This window comes from Scyliorhinus canicula, chromosome 5 (genome assembly GCF_902713615.1).
Source record: "Scyliorhinus canicula chromosome 5, sScyCan1.1, whole genome shotgun sequence".
Taxonomy (NCBI): domain Eukaryota; kingdom Metazoa; phylum Chordata; class Chondrichthyes; order Carcharhiniformes; family Scyliorhinidae; genus Scyliorhinus; species Scyliorhinus canicula.
The window spans coordinates 77,345,267-77,366,042 of NC_052150.1; the positions used below are offsets into that span (position 1 = coordinate 77,345,267).

At 47.0% G+C, this 20,776-nt stretch overlaps 1 protein-coding gene across 2 annotated transcripts in view; it reads right to left on the reverse strand.

Moving 5' to 3' along the window:
• The window catches only part of skap2 (src kinase associated phosphoprotein 2), a 405,881-nt gene that overhangs the window by 199,504 nt on the left and 185,601 nt on the right, over nt 1-20,776 (reverse strand). For both annotated transcript variants that reach the window (XM_038797255.1, XM_038797254.1), the window contains exons 6-7: nt 19,504-19,587; nt 11,955-12,079 (exon numbers count right to left, since the gene is read on the reverse strand). In XM_038797255.1, the coding sequence (XP_038653183.1) occupies nt 11,955-12,079; nt 19,504-19,587 (209 nt within the window). The remainder of the gene's footprint in view (nt 1-11,954; nt 12,080-19,503; nt 19,588-20,776) is intronic.

Here is a 20,776-nt window from a genome sequence, read left to right on the forward strand (position 1 = left end):
GCCATGGTGCTGTTTAGCAATGGTCCACACAAACCTGGACCAGGCATGACAGCACCTGGTTTTGGGAGGGGGGGGGGGGGGGGGGGGGGGGGTGTCTCCCAGGCCATTGGAGACCTCTGGGTGGTCGGGCTCTGGGCAGGGTAGTACTTTGGCACTCCTGCTGGGACCCAAAAACCTTGGTGCTGCTATTTGTGGCAGTGCCAGGTGCCAGTGCTGGGGTATTGCAAGGGTGCCAGGTTGTCAGTGCCAATGTGCCAGTGCCAGATAGCTCATGCTGGGGATCAAATCCAGGATGCCTGCCCTTAAGAGGAGGGGCTCGAGGACCCCCTAAGAGGGAATAATAATAATCTTTATCATCACAAGCAGGCTTACATTAATACTGCAATGAAGATACTGTGAAAATCCCCAAGTCGCCACATTCCGACGCCTGTTTGGGTACACAGAGGGAGAATTCAGAATTCCAAATGACCTAACTTGAACGTCTTTTGGGACTTGTGGGAGGAAACCGGGGCACCCGGAGGAAACCAACGCAGACATGGGGAGAAAGTGCAGACTCCTCACAGATAGTGACTCAAGCCGGGAATCGAACATGGGACCCTGGAGCTGTGAAGCAACAGTGCTATCCACTGTGCTGCAGCACGATGTCCGAAGGGGATCAAGAGATTGGAGCTCTTCCTGCACTGCCTGCTTTGATAAAGGCATTGCACTCCGCCCTGCAGAAAGACCCTGACATATGCGCCCAAAATGGGACTCTTTTTTGCGCATTAAATCCCGCCCGTTATCCTGGTCACAAATGTCGCTTGACTTGTTGAATATTTCTAGAATTTCCATTTTTTATTTCAGATTAACAGCATCTTCAGCTTTTGTAAGGGATGGTTTGCTGCCAGCTCCCAAGAGACCCAAGCCAATAGTGGCTATGTGTGTTATCCCTATTGTAACTTACAACACAATTGGTTCCTCAAAATCCCGTTGCAAGTCAAAATGTCATAAGTCAGAAACGATTTTCCCATAGGAACAATGTTATAAATAGGGATTGGTTCCTGAACCATGGCCGTAAATCACTCATGGGGTGCCCAGCGGTGTTAAATGCTCTCAACTCTTTCTCTGTCAAGTCGCTGAGGTGACTGTTGATGCCTGCATGGCTAGCACAAGTTCTTGTGGGGGATATAATGAAGTCATCAATCACTGAAAGTTGCTTGTTTAAACTTTTGAGAGTCTGAGCGTGTATTAAATACAAGTGCACAAATGTATTAAAAATGCTTTGTGGCAAAACAATTTAACAGAATAAAACACTGTTTCTAACCTAATCAAGACTGTTCGACCAATCCAACCATACAGATGGCTTTGTTAAAGCAAAATGGGGTATCAATTTCTAAACGTTCTAAGAGTGATCCATCGTCACTTGAATTAAGTAAAATCGAGGACCGCCTGCATAGCAGTATCCAGAAAACTACACTCACATGACACTCTTTGTTCACCTAGTTAACAACATGCTTTATTTTTTGCACAGTTGGCCAGAGTTCTTGCCTTCAAAGAACCACCAAACATGTACAGGTATCTGAATGATTGTTTGAAGCAATCAAATAACTGCTCGATAAAGGCTCCAGTGATTCAGAAGTCTAAATGTGGCAAAGTTCTTTTGCCAATTACGGGCTCCTGGAATAAAAGTCATAAGACAGGTATGCAGGGGATTGCCTTGATTTCCATGTAGCCAGCCTTTAACTTGCTAATAGAGGGTAAACAGCATGGTACAGAGGATTGATGCAGTAATGAAGCAGCTGCCAGGGAAATACATCCACACCTGAGCCGATCGTCACAGCTGCTGCACATTTTGTGAAGGCACTTGGAAGGTGACGTGGATGCAATCAGCCACACCTTTAATTTGGGCAATCTTGTGAACTGCAAACTGCAGAGTCCTGTACCGCTGCATCTGGACGTCCATGGAGGCAGTGACAAACATAGAGGTGATGGCTGAACTGGGCTTGGTGGGAATGAGGCATGAGTAGCAGAGTTTTGGATAACATAAAAACCCTGGAGGGCAAAACGTGGGAAGAAGGTCAGGAGTGTATTCGGATAATTAAGTCCAGAGCCAACTTCTGGAGTCCCCACATTCACAGGATAACAGAGAAGGATACTCTCATCAACCCTCTCCTTTATTTCAAAGAGTTCAATCTAGCTAGTCATTTAGGATTTATCTTCAACAAATCAGTACTGGTTTTCATTCATTAACCCATATTTTTCAAACTGCCAGTTACGTTTGTACCAGATTATTGCTTCAGATTTTCCTCACCACTGATGTTACATTAACTGACCTGTAGTAGCTGGGTTAAACTTCTTTTGTTTTCTGAATGGGGTGTAATATTTGTAAACCATCAGTCCTCTGGCAGCAGTCCCATATCTAAGAAAATCAGAAGATTGTGACCAGAATCTCCACAATTTTCACCTTCTCTTCCCTCAGCCAACAAAGTTGCATGCCTCTGGACTGAGCGACGGTCCTACTTTGAACATTGCAATCGGTATCTATTTTTATCCCATCCAATTTCTCTATGACCTCCTCCTTGACTGACATGAGCAGCAATCCCTTCTTTGGTGAGGGCAAATGTAAAGTACTCACCTAGTATTTCAACCATACCCTCTGCCTGTACAAGCTTTAATTGTCCCAAATTGGCCCACCTTTCCTGATATCAATTGGAAGGTGCCTTTGCACACTTTCTGCCTAGTGCATGCACAGTCTTCCTCATTAGAGATGTCATTGGAATGCGCCCATCAGCCTATTTATCAGTGCCAGTACTGGTTTGCGCAGACACAGAAGGACTGTGCGTGCGGATGTCATTACACACTGGCAGATTCTTGGTTTTGTCAATCTGTTCAGACCTATGATGTATCTTTTCAAACCACTCCAACCCATGGAATGCTTCAGGTGTCCTTCTAGCTGCAGGTTCCACCAGAAGATTTCAAATTCTGCACACATGGAAATAGCTTCAGAGGATTTTAGATATTTGGTCAGTAATCTTTGCTTTATTATAACTTTCAGGGAAATGGAATGCTACCAGTGAGAGGTCCCATGGCTCAGGGGCTGACATACTCTTTTGCTGCAGATCAAAATCAATGTCTATCTGTAGTTGTGCTTCTCCTCACACACCACCATCCCCACCGAACACACCTCTGCAATTAAATTCCTCTATCTCTCACAACAGGTATATTTTAACATTATTTAGCATTTAACATTCCTTCCACAAAACAGGTCTAGTTGAGGCTCATCACTGTTATCCCCTTTCCGTGTGCTTCTGGATTACCAGCTCCACCTTCCTAACATGGATCGCATAGCCAAGAGTTGTTTTTCATCTCTTCTGCTTCTGAGCTTATTTTGATAATTAAATTCTGCACTATAGATGTCGTGTAACATCTTCCGTTTCCCATGTGATCTATTTGCTGTTTCCTGAGCCAGTGATGTCTATGATATTACTCCAGTTCTTCAGTCGGTACAATAAAGCAATTCCTTGCCATATAAACAAGCCTAAAATTTCATAGTTAGTGATTTCAGCAGGAAACTGGAGAAGCAGGATTGTAGATCATGGATAACATGATCTACAAGCATACCTCTATATTAATGGTGCTGTGCAATGGAATAAATAAAGCAAGGGTATATATGGATAGCAGTGCTGGCGATGTGCCATGACTGCCACACATGGGAGTTTGTGGAGAGCACTGCAATGCCGGACAATCACATCTGCAACAAATATCTGTACAATTAAGAATTCAAATCACGAGCTGTTGAAATAAAAACAAAAAAATGTTGGAAATATTCATCAGATCACATAGACAGCATCTGTGGAGAGAGAAACAGAGTTAACATTTGAGATTGATGACCTATCATCAGAGTTGCCGAGCTGTAGAGACTATGGGACATTATAGAGACCTGAGGTTATGTTTCTTGCCCAGTCACAGAAGATCTCTCCATGTCTCAGAAGGAATTTGAAGTGGGTAAAGTGGTGGTATGGAATCTTGTTGTGATTTTCTAAGGAACCATTAATATATGCACAGCTAGGGGTGAGAGAAAGCGGGAGGCCGAGAGAAACAGAAAGGAGAAGGCCGCGAGAGAGAGAGCGAGGGAGAGAAAGGCAGAGGCCGAGAGAGAGAAAGAGAAAGAAAAAGAGAGAGATAAAAGGGCCAGTCGGGAGAGAGGGAAGGAGAGAAAGGGAAAAAAGGGAGTGAGAGGCCGAGAGATAAGAGAGAGAGGCCGAGAGAGAGTGAGAGAGGCCGAGAGAGAGTGAGAGAGGCCGAGAGAGAGTGAGAGAGGCCGAGAGCGAGTGAGAGAGGCCGAGAGAGAGTGAGAGAGGCCGAGAGAGAGTGAGAGAGGCCGAGAGAGAGTGAGAGAGGCCGAGAGAGAGTGAGAGAGGCCGAGAGAGAGTGAGAGAGGCCGAGAGAGAGTGAGAGAGGCCGAGAGAGAGTGAGAGAGGCCGAGAGCGAGTGAGAGAGGCCGAGAGAGAGTGAGAGAGGTCGAGAGAGAGTGAGAGAGGTCGAGAGAGAGAGAGAGAGGCAGAGGAGAGGGGGAGGCTGAGAGTGAAAAAGAGAGTGAGAGGTCGAGGGTGAAAAAAGAGAGTGAGAGGCCAAGAGAGAAGGGAGAGAAGCCGAGAGAGAGAGAGAGAGAGAGAGGGAGAGAGAGAGGGAGAGAGAGAAGCTGAGAGAGAGAAGCCGAGAGAGAGAGAGAGAGAGAGGCCGAGAGAGAGAGAGAGAGAGGCCGAGAGAGAGAGAGAGAGGCCGAGAGAGAGTGAGAGAGGCCGAGAGAGAGAGAGAGAGGCAGAGGAGAGGGGGAGGCTGAGAGTGAAAAAGAGAGTGAGAGGTCGAGGGTGAACAAAGAGAGTGAGAGGCCAAGAGAGAAGGGAGAGAAGCCGAGAGAGAGAGAGAGAGGGAGAGAGAGAGGGAGAGAGAGAAGCTGAGAGAGAGAAGCCGAGAGAGAGAGAGAGAGAGGCCGAGAGAGAGAGAGAGAGGCCGAGAGAGAGAGAGAGAGAGAGAGAGAGGCCGAGAGAGAGAGGCCGAGAGAGAGAGGGAGAAGCCGAGAGAGGGAGAGAGAGAAGCCAAGAGAGAGAGAGGGGCGAGAGAGGGGGGCAAAGAGAGAGAGAGAGAGAGAGAGAGAGCGAGAGAAGGATTGCAATTAAATTAGTAACAAATTATTTACAGCTTCTGCACTGTGACTCATTTAATGAGGTTGGGAGTTACTGCAGGGCACAGCCAGGAGAAGATGTTTATGTGGTACTTGGATTGTGTGTAAAGATAATCGGTTAGGTCTGCGCACAGAAAATTGTTGAGTTACTGCTCATTGGTGATTCAACAGGAGATATCTCATTGTGAAAAGAACCATATTTTATATGATACAGAACTTCATGTTTGGGTCCTTTCTAATCTGTAGGGATTCATGCAGCATGCAATATTCACGCTGTGGTATCATTTTAACAACACAGATGTGCTATCAGCATTATCCATGCTATTCAATGGCTGCTCATGGGAGCAGACGGAAGGGGGTTGCTGGAGAGGAATGGGGAGGGTTGATGCCATGGGTCTAGAATGCCACCGAGAGGCAGTTAGCACCTCTTAAAAAGGAGGCACATTCTCAGTGCAGACACCAGGGAAAGAGTTCTAAACAAAAAACTGCTGAAGTAACTGAGAGATTGAAAGGATGTCTAATACTGCCTTTGAAGGTAGTAAACACCTAACGGAAATAATGAATCACTCTTGTGCTGTTTCCTAATGCCCATTATGGAAGCTGCCAGATCGATCACCAAGGGCTCTATCATGGGAGGTGCTGCTTTGTTGCTAATGGAACTGACTGCTTGGCCTCAAGTGGACAGAACAGTCTCCATGCTCTGTGAAAAGACTTGAGATAGATGGAGATGAATACATCCATGCTTGACGATTTCATGCACAGGTTCTCTGCAGGTGCCGAGTGCATCTAGTGTTTCTTGGTAGATTCTCATGAACCTTCTTTGTTGTCTACATCCTCTACAGAAGATCTAATATGTGACAACCTCTTTCCCCATTGGGTAGAAAGCATGCTTTGCCACTTGTGGTCACAAATCAGCTGCACACTAAAGAGATGCTATCCCTTTCAATCGATTAGGATGCCAGGATGGTAATAGGTTGCACACCAAACACATTATACATTGCCAAAGTCTGCAATGCCAAACAAACCTGGTACTCTCTCACTATGCTTCACTTGGTCCATTGGAAAGATGATGCAGGTTTTCTTTATGGCACAGAAAACCTCAGTGACTTCACGGTGTCTGTGCTTTGCAATTTCGGATATGTTACAGCCCAAAAGCAGTTTGTGGCATAAAAGTTGAATGTTACAGCCACCTCACCTTGAATTATACTGTCGTTTGGCGATGGTCTTCTTGGTGTTAGAAAGGCACCCGAGACATTGCTCCCAAATAAAGTTTATGTAGGAGAAGTGCCCCCATTGTCACCATGACCTCCTGTGCACTGCTCTCCTCCACTTTCTCAATTGGAATAAATTTGCAATTTAGGTGATATCTTCCCAAAGACTATAAATGACCACTGGCATTCGAAGAAAATCAGAAATGTTATGGCGAGATAAAATTACAAATTTTTAGCAAGCCTAACCAGGGTTAATAGTAACCTCTCTGAAAAGTCCACCCAGGGTTTAGGAACAATATAATCTTTCTATAAAAACAGAAAATACTGGAAATACTCAGCAGGTCAAGCAGCATCTGTGGAGAGAGAAATAATGTTTCAAGTAGAAAATTAGGAAAAAAATTAGGGATTTAAATCTATTTAAGAACAGTAATATCATTCTTAGCTTTTGAGTCTATACATGCAATTCAATACCCAGGTGTCTCCGCTAATTTAAAACCAGTCAGGTATGCCAACTAGTTATTAAGTAATAGGTACCTGGTACTGGATTTTTGTTTGCACTGAAATGCCATGTGAATTTAAACCAATCTTGTAATCCACATTGGTTTACAGCTCATTAACCCCCATACATTTCAAGCATACCAGCACATTTGATCTGCTAAACTGAATTTAAGAAGTTTTTCAAAATGAGTAATGAAGGATCAATGGGGTTACACAATCCTTGCACTTATTGCACAGATAACCTGCAGAAGGATGAACGTTGCAAATCACTGGGGCTCAAAACTCTTGACATGAATTCACCAGAGATGGGTTCCAATTAAAGAGGGTAGAACTACTTAAGAAAAGTAATCAAGAGAAATATGAGAGGAGAGAAATTCTCTTATTACACAACTATAAAACTGTCAAAGATACAACTAGGTGGGCAAAGAGACTGGGGAGTACGGTGGCATGGTCCAAACATACTGAATCAGTAGGCTCTAACTGAAAAAGTTTGAAAACCACTGAAAGAAGTGTGGTAGGGAGTGGGAACTGCTGCAAGCTATTTGGCGCTCAGCCCTGAGAGACCGGCAGGCAATACAACACTAATTGGTCCACTTAAGGAGGCTCCACCAGCTTCATGCTGCAAATGAAGGCTCGCCAGCCAATTCGCTGGGACTGCGCTTGTCAGCCCCTGCTAACAAGGCCATGCAGCACTTAGACAGCTCTTGCACAGCCAATCCCCCTCAGCGTGCTGCAACGGCGCCGAGATGACTGGCTCCCAGATTTTGAGATGCAGACCTTTGGAGGCTCAAAGATGTGGTTGAGGCCAGGAAGGATCTCCTGTTCCCCTGAGGGTCCAAAGGGTGAGCCACAGAGCAGCCAGTGCACCTGAGATGAAGTTCAGTGGCCGTCAGCTTGGGCAGTGTGACCAGGAGGACAGGCCTCCAGTGCCGCAAAAAGGTCAACGACCTACACCGGGCAGCGTGCGAGTTGCCAACTCCTCCTGAAACCTTCCCACCCCCCTGTAAACCACCAACATCCCAACTCTTCCTCTCCAACCACCCTCCCCGATGGGGGCCTGTGTGCCCCCACAGTAGAAGTGGTTCCACTGACGTCGAGAGAGGTCCCAGACTGGCAACGCCGTGCCGGACAAATCTCGTGACCTTCAAGGAACTGACCCTGGAGGTTATGGGGATGGCAGAGGACAGATCTGTCACCAAACCAGATGTTAGCGCATGCCCCAGAGGTGAAGATCCACCGGGCCCCATCCGGATGGACTGTCACACGTGAGTTTACATAGAATTTACAGTGCAGAAGGAGGCCATTTGGCCCATCGAGTCTGCACCGGCTCTTGGAAAGAGCACCCTACCCCCTTTCCAAGGTCAACACCTCCACCCTATCCCCATTACCCAGTAACCCCACCCAACACTAAGGGCAATTTTGGACACCAAGGGCAATTTATCATGGCCAATCCACCTAACCCGCACATCTTTGGACTGTGGGAGGAAACCGGAGCACCCGGAGGAAACCCACGCACACACGGGGAGGATGTGCAGACTCCGCACAGACAGTGACCCAAGCCAGAATCGAACCTGGGACCCTGGAGCTGTGAAGCGATTGTGCTATCCACAAGGCTACCGTGCTGCCCAAAGTTGCTATTGCCATGCTGAATGACCCATCTCTCCCACTAATCACGTGTCTATTCACCACAGGGCCTCCAGCTGACGCCACCGGCCCATCCGGGGTGGTCTCCCCCCCACCGTCATGAGTCCTAGAGGCTACGGGTGCAGGAGATAGTGAAGGCAATGCATGGCACTGAGGCCAACACTGCTAGGGTGGCGACCGCAGTGGAGAGCCTTGTTCACGACGTGGCAGCATTAGTTGAGGTGACCAAGGCATGACACAGTCAGTGACTGCCATGGCTGAGGGCCTCAGTAGATGTCCGATTCGTTGGGGATGTGACCCATTACCAGGCGGACCTTGATGAGGATCTGTGGGATATGTTCCAGTCTCAGATGCTAGGCAATGAAGTCCACATGCTACGTGGCCCGTCTACTCATGGGGACGCCCTTGGGATGTGTGAGGTGCTAACTTAACTACTATTGCCAATTCTCTATTAGCAATAGCCTTCAGCAGCACAGCCAGGGATTCTGCGGTCAATGGGAGTCATGGGTGATTGCTGGGGCAGACAGACAGGACTAGGGTTGCCCCATGAACGGGTACACATGATCCAGCAATTGGCATGGAGGACCCGCGTACGGTTGCACCCCCTGCCCCAGCTCCAATAGCGCCAGTCCCCCCATCCCAAATACCCCCATGGCTGACCACCTCAACCGAGGCTGCCCCTCCCCCACCCCCCCCCCCCCCCCCCCCCCCCCCCCCCCCCCCCACCCTCCAAGCACAGGGCCAGCAAGTCCAGTATTCCCGGGCTCATTGCCTGTGAACGAAGATGGCCACTCACCTCCTAAGGTCCCCACAGCAACCCTTCAGCCAGGTTCATGTTTTTCAAAAGGAGTACTATTCAGCACCAACATGACCACTTGCTGGCAAGGCCGCTGGATCACGAGAGGCCGTTGGATATTGTATGTAAATAGGGTTTAAGTAGTGATTAATGGTTTCTCGCCGCGCTATGGCAGGATTCCTATTTCCCTTATGGGAGCAGGCTGGTTGTACAGCAAACAGTTTGGCGCCCGGTGCCGTTATCGTTTTTGGCCTCTCCCACTATTCACCGGCTTCATCGCGCTCTCGGTCAAGCTCAACGATGTCACTGAATTGCGCATGTTCTTGACTCCTCTTTTCTATCTCACTGTCAGTGATTCATGCTCTAGCACAGTACAACAGATGCTGATACTCATCCGGTATTCCAATTGAATAGTTGACCTTCACAAAAAAGCCTAGCCAGTAAGTGCCAAGAGGCCATCTGAACACAGGCAACAGAAGTGGCCTCTCCACCAAGCCTAATCTGGACATCCGCATGTTCACTTCCATCACTAGAAAGAGCCGGAGTACAAACTCTACAGATTTTCTTTTTCCTTTCCTACTTTTGCCAGACGGAGACTAACTTCACTGACAAAATGTTCAATTGTACTCAATAACATATTATTTATTTCCAGAATGTGGAGATGCCGGCTTTGGACTGGGGAGAACACAGTAAGAAGTCTTACAACATTAAGTTAAAGTCCAACATGTTTGTTTCAAACACTAGCTTTTGGAGCTCTGCTCCGTCCTCAGGTGAGGAACCTGAGGAAGGAGCAGTGCTCCGAAAGCCAGTGTTTGAAACAAACATGTTGAACTTTAACCTGGTGTTGTAAGACTTCTTACTGTTATTTCCAGAAGGCATTCGACAAGGTGCCGCACAGAAGCCTGTTGCAGAAGATAAGGATGCACAGCGTTAAGGACAATGTATTACCATGGACAAAGAATTGGTTAACTAACAGGAAATAAAGAGTGGGGATAAATGGGTGTTTTTCTGGTTGGCAATCAGTGGCTAGTGGTGTGCCTCAGAGATCAGTGTTAGGACTGCAACTGTTTACAATTTATGTTGATGATTTAGAGTTGGGGACGACATGTAGTTTGTCAAAGTTCACAGATGACACTAAGATTACGGGTAGAGTAAAGTGTGCAGAGGACGGGGGCGGCACGCGATTCAGTGGTTAGCACTGGGACTACAGCGCTGAGGATCCAGGTTCGAATCCCGGCCCTGGGTCACTGTCCATGTTGAGCTCGCACATTCTCCCCATGTCTGCGTGGGTTTCACCCCCCACAACCCAAAGATGTGCAGGTTCGGTTGATTGGCCACACTAAATTGCCCCTTAATTGGAACAAAAAATAATTGCATACTCTAAATTTATTTTTAAAAAGTGTGCAAAGGACACTAAAAGTCTGCGTAGGGAGATAGATAGTTAAGTGAGTGGGCAAGGGTCTGGCAGATGGGGCAGCACGGTGGCCTAGTGGTTAGCACAACCGCCTCACGGCGCTGAGGTCCTAGGTTCGATCCCGGCTCTGGGTCACTGTCCGTGTGGAGTTTGTACATTCTCCCCGTGTCTGCGTGGGTTTCGCCCCCACAACCCAAAAATGTGCAGAGTAGGTGTATTGGCCATGCTAAATTGCCCCTTAATTGGAAAAAATAATTGGGTAATCTAAATTTTTTTTTAAAAGGGTCTGGCAGATGGAGTACAATGTTGGTAAACGTGAGGTCATCCATTTTGGTAGGAATGACACCAAAATGAACTATTATTTAAATGGTAAAAAATTACAGTATGCTGCTGTGCAATGAGACCTGGATGACCTTGTGCATGAATTGCAAAACGTTGGTTTGCAGGTGCAGCAGGTAATTAAGGCGGCAAATGGAATGTTGTCTTTCATTGCTAGGAAGGATGGAGTTTAAAAACAGGGATGTTACGTTGCAGCTCTATAAGGTGCTGGTGAAGCCACACTTGGACTACGGAGTACAGTTTTGGTCTTCTTACTTGAGAAAGGATGTACTAGCACTGGAGGGTTCGTAGAGGAGATTCACGAAGTTGATTCTAGTGGAGAGGATTGACTTATGAGGAGAGACTGAGTAAACTGGGACTATACTCATTGAAATTTAGAAGAATGAGGGGGGTTCTGATAGAAACATGTAAAATTATGAAAGGAATAGTTAAGATAGAAGCAGGGAGATTGTTTCCACTGGTGGGTGAATCTAGAACTAGGGGGCATGGCCTCAAAATAAGGCAGAGCAGATTTAGCTGAGTTGAGGAAGAACTTCTTCACCCAAAGGGTTGTAAATCTGTGGAATTCTCTGTCCAGTGAAGCAGCTGAGACCACCTCGTTGGATGTTTTTCAGGCAAAGATAGATAGATTATTGAACAGTAAAGGAATTGGGGGTTAAATCCACAAAAAGATCAGCCATGACCTTATTGAAATGCAGAGCTGGCTCCAAGTGCCGGATGGTCTACTCCTGCTCCTAGTTCTTATGTTCTTATTGTCAACTAAGCCAGAGACAATGGGACAAAATCTAGATTTGGGAATATGCATTTTTGCAGATCATAAAATTATTAATTGAGGAATGCACATTCTGTTACTCAAAGTAAAAGCAAATACATGTTTAAAAATCAAACCTGAAAGAGTCGTTTTTGAGGAGCCGTGAGTTCAAAACAGCAATCCTTCTTCGCATCTTTCCTTATGGTAGTTGTCAGCTGGACTGTGTAACCATCTATGTAAAAATCCCCTTTTTGCTGCTTATCTGCAAAGATGTTAAATAAACAAAGATTTTATATAATTTATCCATATGAAGATATCAAATCAGTTTGTATTACAAAGAACAGCAACGGGCCAAAATATTAGGTTAATATTTTCAAAGCACTATTTCTGTTTTATCTTAAAACAGCTTTCAAAAATTGTTTCCTGGATGTGGGAAACATCAACAAAGCAACATTTAGCACCCATTCCTAACTGCCCTGAGGGTATCGAGAGTCAATCACGTGTTTAGGGAAACTTACAGGTAGTGTTCCCTTGTGTCTATTGCCCTTGTCCTTCTAGGTGGTACAGGTCACAGGTTTGTTGCTATTGAAGGCGGCTTGTGAAGTTGCTGCAGTGCAACTTGTAGATGGCACATGCTGCATTAGTAGTGGAGACAGTGAAATTTTAAGTTGGTGGATGGGGTGCCAATTAAGTGGACTGTTTATCCTTGATGATGTGAAGTTTCTCGAGTGCTGGAGGAACTGCACTCATCCAGTAAGTTGATAGTATTCCATCATACACAAGTCTTGTGCCTTGTACTTGGACAAACTTTGGGAAGTCAGGAAGTGAATTACTTGCCATCTACATCAGGCCCTGACCTACCCTGTAGCCATAGTATTTATATGGCTGGTCCAGTTAAATTTCTGGTCAATGGACAGCCCAAGAATGGTGGAGAGAGTTTAATGATGGTAATGCTATTGAATGTCATGGGGAGGTAGCTAGAGTTGCTCTTCTTCAAAATGGTCATTGCCTGGCACTTGTGCGGCATGAATATTACTTGCCACTAATCAACACAAGCCTGAATGTTAGCCAGATCATGCTGCATTTGGACACGGACTGTTTCAGTATCTGAGGAATCAAAAATGGTACTGAGCTTGTACAATCACCAGTGAACATCATTACTTCAGATCTTATGATGGAGGGAAGGTCACTGATGAAGCAGGTGAAGATGGTTGTGCCTACCCTGCCCTGAGGAACACCTGCAGCAATGTCCCAAGACTGAAATGATTAGTTTCCTACTCAACAACCAACATCGCAACCATCTTCCGTTAAGCTCGGTATGACTCTAACTAATGGAAAGCTTTTCCATGATAGGCAATGACTTAAATTTTGCTGGGATTCCTTGAAGCCATACATGGTCAAATGCTGCCTGGATGTCATTTACTCATTTCTGGAATTCGGTTCAGAGATCTGGAATCAGAAAGCTTGGATAAACTATGATTGTTTTCAGTGGAATGACGGAGGTTGAGGGGAGACCTTATTAAGGTTTACAAATTGAGCGGCATGGACAGAGTGGATGGTCAGACACTTTTTCCCAGGGAAGAAAAGTCAATTACTAGAGGACATAGGTTTAATGTGCAAGGGGGAAAGTTTAGAGGAGATGCGCGAGACAGGTTTTTTTTTTACAAAGAGGGTGGCAAGTGCCTGGAACGCATTGCCAGGTGAGTTGCTGGAAGCAGATGTGATAATGATGTTTTAAGAGGGATCTTGACGAATACATGAATAGGATGGGAATAGAGGGATACAGACCCCAGAACTGCAGAAGGTTTTACTTTAGATCAGACGCAAGCTTGTAGGGTCATCTGTATAGATCCTCCCATTAATCCCCCTCTGTCCCTTGTTTATTCCCCTTATTTTCTTTTGTTTTGGTTTTTATAATTTTTTGTACCTGGACAATTACTGGGACCTTGAAGGTGGACTTCATCTTTAATTTTTTTTAAAAAGGGCTTCAGCAGGATGTACAGGCATCAGTGATGATCATCTTGATGGACTTGACTGTCGGCCAATGAATTGTTTACTTTGCAAGGCTCTTGGCTGATACTCTGTGTTGATTGGTGCTGGCACCTATCTCTATCGTTGTTAGAAATAAACAGTTACATAAGAACATAAGAACTAGGAGCACGAGTAGGCCATATGGCCCCTCAAGCCTGTTCCGCCATTCAATGAGATCATGGCTGATCATTTGTGGACTCAGCTCCACTTTCCAGCCCGAACATCATAACCCTTAATCCCTTTATTCTTCAAAAAACTATCTATCTTTATCTTAAAAACATTTGATGAAGGAGCCCCTACTGCTTCACTGGGCAAGGAATTCCATAGATTCACAACCCTTTGGGTGAAGAAGTTCCTCCTAAACTCAGTCCTAAATCTACTTCCCCTTATTTTGAGGCTATGCCCCCTAGTTCTGCTTTCACGCGCCAGTGGAAACAACCTGCCCGCATCTATCCTATCTATTCCCTTCATAATTTTATATGTTTTGATAAGATCCCCCCTCAGCCTTCTAAATTCCAACAAGTACAGTCCCAGTCTACTCAACCTCTCCTCATAATCCAAACCCTTCAGCTCTGGGATTAACCTAATGAATCTCCTCTGCACACCCTCCAGTGCCAGTACGTCCTTTCTCAAGTAAGGAGACCAAAACTGAACACAATACTCCAGGTGTGGCCTCACTAACACCTTATACAATTGCAGCATAACCGCCCTTGTCTCAAACTCCGTCCCTCTAGCAATGAAGGACAAAATTCCATTTGCCTTCTTAATCACCTGTTGCACCTGTAAATCAACTTTTTGCGACTCATGCACTAGCACACCCAGGTCTCTCTGCACAGCAGCATGTTTTGATATTTTATCATTTAAATAATAATCCCGTTTGTTATTCCTACCAAAATGGATAACCTCACATTTGTCAACATTGTATTCCATCTGCCAGACCCTAGCCCATTCACTTAACCTATCCAAATCCCTCTGCAGACTTCCAGTATCCTCTGCACTTTTCGCTTTACCACTCATCTTAGTGTCGTCTGCAAACTTGGACACATTTCCCATGGTCCCCAACTCCAAATCATCTATGTAAATTGTAAATAATTATGGGCCCAACACGGATCCCTGAGGGACAGCACTAGCTACTGATTGCCAACCAGAGAAACACCCATTAATCCCCACTCTTTGCTTTCTATTAATTAACCAATCCTCTATCCATGCTACTACTTTACCCTTAATGCCATGCATCTTTATCTTATGCAGCAACCTTTTGTGTGGCACTTTGTCAAAGGATTTCTGGAAATCCAGATATACCACATCCATTGGCTCCCTGTTATCTACCGCACTGGTAATGTCCTCAAAAAATTCCACTAAATTAGTTAGGCACGACCTTCCCTTTATGAACCCATGCTGCATCTGCCCAATGGGACAATTTTTATCCAGATGCCTCGCTATTTCTTCCTTGATGATAGATTCCAGCATCTTCCCCACTACCGACGTCAAGCTCACTGGCCTATAATTACCCGCTCTCTGCCTCCCTCCTTTTTTAAATAGTGGTGTCACGTTTGCTAATTTCCAATGCGCCGGGACCACCCCAGAGTCTAATGAATTTTGGTAAATTATCACCAGAGCATTTGCAATTTCCCTAGCCATCTCTTTTACCACTCTGGGATGCATTCCATCAGGGCCAGGAGACTTGTCTACCTTTAGACCCATTAGCTTGTTCATCACTACCTCCTTAATGATAACAATCCTCTCAAGGTCCTCACCTGTCATAGCCTCATTTCCATCAGTCACTGGCATGTTATTTGTGTCTTCCACTGTGAAGACCGACCCGAAAACCTGTTCAGTTCCTCAGCCATTTCTTCATCTCCCATCATTAAAACTCCCTTCTCATCCTCTAAAGGACCAATATTTACCTCAGACACTCTTTTTTTGTTTTATATATTTGTAGAAACTTTTACTATCTGTTTTTATATTATGAGCAAGTTTACTCTCATAATCTATCTTACTCTGCTTTGTAGCTTTTTTAGTAGCTTTCTGTTGCCCCCTAAAGGTTTCCCAGTCCTCTAGTCTCCCACTAATCTTTGCCACTTTGTATGCTTTTTCCTTCAATTATATACTCTCCCTTATTTCCTTAGATATCCACGGTCGATTTTCCCTCTTTCTTACTGTCCTTCCTTTTTGTTGGTATAACCCTTTGCTGAGCACTGTGAAAAAGTGCTTGGAAGGTTCTCCACTGTTCCTCAACTGTTCCACCATAAAGTCTTTGCTCCCAGTCTACCTTAGCTAGTTCTTCTCTCATCCCATTATAATCTCCTTTGTTCAAGCACAAAACACTAGTATTTGATTTTACCTTCTCACCCTCCATCTGTATTTTAAATTCCACCATATTTTGATCGCTCCGTCCGAGAGGATCCTTAACTATGAGATCATGAATCAATCCTGTCTCATTACACAGGACAAGATCTAGGACCGCTTGTTCCCTCATAGGTTCCATTACATACTGTTCTAGGAAACTATCGTGGATACATTCTATAAACTCCTCCTCAAGGCTGCCTTTACCGACCTGATTAAACCAATCGACATATAGATTAAAATCCCCCATAATAACTGCTGTACCATTTCTACAGGCATCCGTTATTTCTTTGTTTATTGCCTACCCCACCATAATGTTACTATTTGGTGGCCTATAGACTACTCCTATCAGTGACTTTTTCGCCTTACTATTCCTGATTTCCACCCAAATACATTCAACCTTATCCTCCATAGCATCGATATCATCCCTTACTATTGCCTGGATGTAATCCTTAAATAACAGAGCTACACCACCTCCCTTACCATCCACTCTGTCCTTCCGAATAGTTTGATACCCTCAGATACTTAACTCCCAGTCGTGACCATCCTTTAACCATGTTTCAGTAATGCCCACTAAATTATAGTCATTCACAATGATTTGCACCATCAATTCATTTATCTTATTCGGAATACTACGAGCATTCAGGTAAAGTACACTCATGTTGGCTTTTTTACCTCTGTTTTGAATCTTAACACCTCATTCAGTAACCTCTCCTAAGTTATATTTCCTCTTAACTGTTCTCCTAATGTTCCTTGTCGTTGAACCCATATTCTTTATGTAACAATCTGCTGCTTCGCTTACCATTAATGTTTTACTTCCCGTTTTATTCCTTTTAGTATTACTGGGCCTATTCACTGAGCTCCCCTCGGTCACTGTATCTTGTACTGTCGCCCTTTTTGATTTTTGACTGTGGCTTCTGTGCCTTACACTTTCCCCCTTACTTCCTTTTGCTTCTTTCCCCATTTACTACCTTCCAACTTCCTGCATAGGTTCCCATCCCCCTGCCACATTAGTTTAAACCCTCCCAAACAGCTCTAGCAATCCCCCCCCCTCCCCCCCCCCCCAGGACATCAGTTTTAGTCTTTGTACCGGTCCCACCTCCCCCAGAACCGGTTCCAATGCCCCAGGAATTTGAATCCCTCCCTCTTGCACCATCTCTCGAGCCACGCATTCATCCTATCTAGCCTGAAATTCCTACTCTGACTAGCTCGTGGCACTGGTAGCAATCCAGAGATTACTACCTTTGAGGTACTTTTTAGTTTACCTGCTAACTCCCTGAATTCAGCTTGTAGGACCTCGTCCCGTTTTTTACCTATATCGTTGGTGCCTATGTGCACCACGACAGCTGGCTGTTCACCCTCTCTCCCCCCCCCCCCCCCCCCCCCCCAGAATGTCCTGCAGCCGCTCCGAGACATCCTTGACCCTTGCACCAGTGAGGCAACATACCATCCTGGAGTCTCAATTGCATCTGCATAACCGCCTGTCGATTCCCCTTACGATTGAGTACCCTATCACTATAACCCTGCCATTCTTCTTCCTGCCCTGCTGCGCAGCAGAGCCAGCCACGGTTCCATGAACCTTGCTGCTGCCTTCCCCTGGTGAGCCATCTCCCTCAACAGTATCCAAAGCGGTAGGTCTGTTTTGCAAGGAGATGACCGCAGGGGACACCTGCACTGCCTTCCTACTCTTGCTCTGTCTTTTGGTCACCCATTTTCTATCTCCCTCAGTAACTTTCACCTGCGGTGTGACCAACTCGCTAAACGTGCTATCCACGATGTCCTCAGCATCGCGGATGCTCCAAAGCGAGTCCATCTGCAGCTCCAGAGCCGTCAAGCGGTCTAACAGGAGCTGCAATTGAAAACAATTCTTGCACGTGAAGGAGCCAGGGAAAGTGGACGTTTCCCTGAGCTCCCACATCGCACACGAGGAGCATGACATGGGTCTGGGATCTCCTGCCATGTCTTAATCCTTAGGTAAACATATACAACTACAATTACAAAAAATGAAAGAAAAAATAAATAAATTAGACAATGAAAAGAAAAACTACTTACCAGGGTCACTTACCAGGGTTAAAAAGCACCTCCTCCCCACCCAGCTTCAAATTCCCACCTAGCTTCAAATTCCCAAACTCATTCTTGGTTGTGCCTCACTCTGGCTGTGTTTCACTTACAAATCTGGTGTCTGTAAGTCATTGGAGTAGTCAAGGGCCAAAGACCTCGGAAACCCTATACAAATTATTGGTTGATTCACTTGTGTTGGGCTCCAAGGCCTGTAGGGCTGGAATTGATCACACACTAGCCCAGGGTGTCAGAACACATCATTGTGGACGGTATGTTTATACAGCCTCATCCTCACATTAATTTTTAATTGTCCATAACCATTTACAACTAGATGAGGTAGGTCTGCAGAGCTTTGATCTACTATATTAATTGTGCAGTCACTTAGCTCTGCCTGCAGCATGCTGCTTTGTGCTGTTCAACATGCATGTCATTCTGTGTTGCAACATTAGCAGGTTATTTCCCCCTTTTTACATATGCTTGGGGATCCTCGCATGCTCTTCTACAATCATAATTGATCTTGGGTCTGTCTCCTCACTTGACAGTCATAGTACAATTTGGAATATGCTGTACTACAAGGTTACCGCTTGTGGTAGAATAGAATTCAGCTGCTGCTGGTGGTCTATTGTGTCTCATAGGTGCCCTCTTTGCCCTGTTAGATTTGTTCTAAATTTATAGCATTTAGCATGGTGGTAATGTTACACAACACAATGGACTTATTCTCAATTTCAAGAAAAGACTTTGTCGCCACGTGGCCTGACCATGTGACGGTCACTCCTGCCCATGCTGTCATTGACAGATAGATGGGCGAAGACAAGCAGCTTCTACCCCCGTATTGCTTTCCCCACCATTGTTTGCAAGCCTAGTCTGGCAGATATGTCCTTCAAGACTTGGCCAGCTCAGTCAGCTACGACAGAATTGAAGTCCTCCATCCAGAGTGCATTTTTTGAGTGGTGTTCCTACTGCTTCATCAGCTGAGGGATAGCAGCAGTTGCAAATCAGCAGGAGGTCTCCTTGCCCACATCTGACCTGATGCGATGAACCTTCACGAGATCCAGGTTAATGTTATGGACTACCAGGGCCACTGCATTCCAACTATACACCACTCTAATGCCACTACAGGCGAGTCTTTCATGCCGCTACGATAGGACATACCCAAGGTTGGTGATGGAGTAGTTTGGGTTTCAAAAGAGTAGACATTGTATGAGTATGACTAGACCTGGTTATATTTTTGAGGAAAGATAACATTACCTTTCTCCGTTCCATAGTAATAGAAGATATTGTTGTTAAGTACACACCAACGTTTCTGCCACTCAGATACAAAGAAGCTGTGGTCTGGAATAAGAGCAAGCCAACAGTTATGGTTAAAATGAAATATAAATGAGTGTGAATCAATAAATTGCCTATATTGTCAATACAAGTGCAAGTAGAATACTTAAATCTTAACTATTGTGTTAAGCATAATATAGGGAGAACACGAGCTATTAACTAGGGCTTTATAAGTCAATTTTTGGATAACAAGGAGGGCCAGGAGTGGAGAAAATAGGGTGGAGAGCGTGGGGACCGCAGAGGGCGCGGGGGAGAGGGGCCGCAGAGGGCGCGAGGGAGGAGGGACCCCAGAGGGCGCGAGGGAGGAGGGACCCCATAGGGCGCGGGGGAGACGGGCCCCAGAGGGCGCGGGGGAGACGGGCCCCAGAGGGCGCGGGGGAGAGGGGCCGCAGAGGGCGCGGGGGAGAGGAGCCGCAGAGGGCGCGAGGGAGGAGGGACCCCAGAGGGCGCGAGGGAGGAGGGACCCCATAGGGCGCGGGGGAGAGGGGCCGCAGAGGGCGCGGGGGAGAGGGGCCGCAGAGGGCGCGGGGGAGAGGGGCCGCAGAGGGCGCGGGGGAGAGGAGCCGCAGAGGGCGCGAGGGAGGAGGAGCCGCAGAGGGCGCGAGGGAGGAGGGACCCCAGAGGGCGCGAGGGAGGAGGGACCCCAGAGGGCGCGGGGGAGAGGGGCCGCAGAGGGCGCGGGGGAGAGGGGCCGCAGAGGGCGCGGGGGAGAGGGGCCGCAGAGGGCGCGAGGGAGGAGGGACCGCAGAGGGCGCGGGGGAGATGGCCCCAGAGGGCGCGGGGGAGGAGGGACCCCAGAGGGCGCGGGGGAGAGGGGCCCCAGAGGGCGCGGGGGAGACGGAACCGCAGAGGGCGCGGGGGAGAGGGGCCGCAGAGGGCGCGGGGGAGAGGGGCCCCAGAGGGAAGGGGGAGGCGGGCCCCAGAGGGCGCGGGGAGGCGGGCCCCAGAGGGCGCGGGGGAGGCGGGCCCCAGAGGGCGCGGGGGAGGCGGGCCCCAGAGGGCGCGGGGGAGACGGGACCGCAGAGGGCGCGGGGGAGACGGGACCGCAGAGGGCGCGGGGGAGACGGGACCGCAGAGGGCGCGGGGGAGACGGGACCGCAGAGGGCGCGGGGGAGACGGGACCGCAGAGGGCGCGGGGGAGACGGGACCGCAGAGGGCGCGGGGGAGACGGGACCGCAGAGGGCGCGGGGGAGAC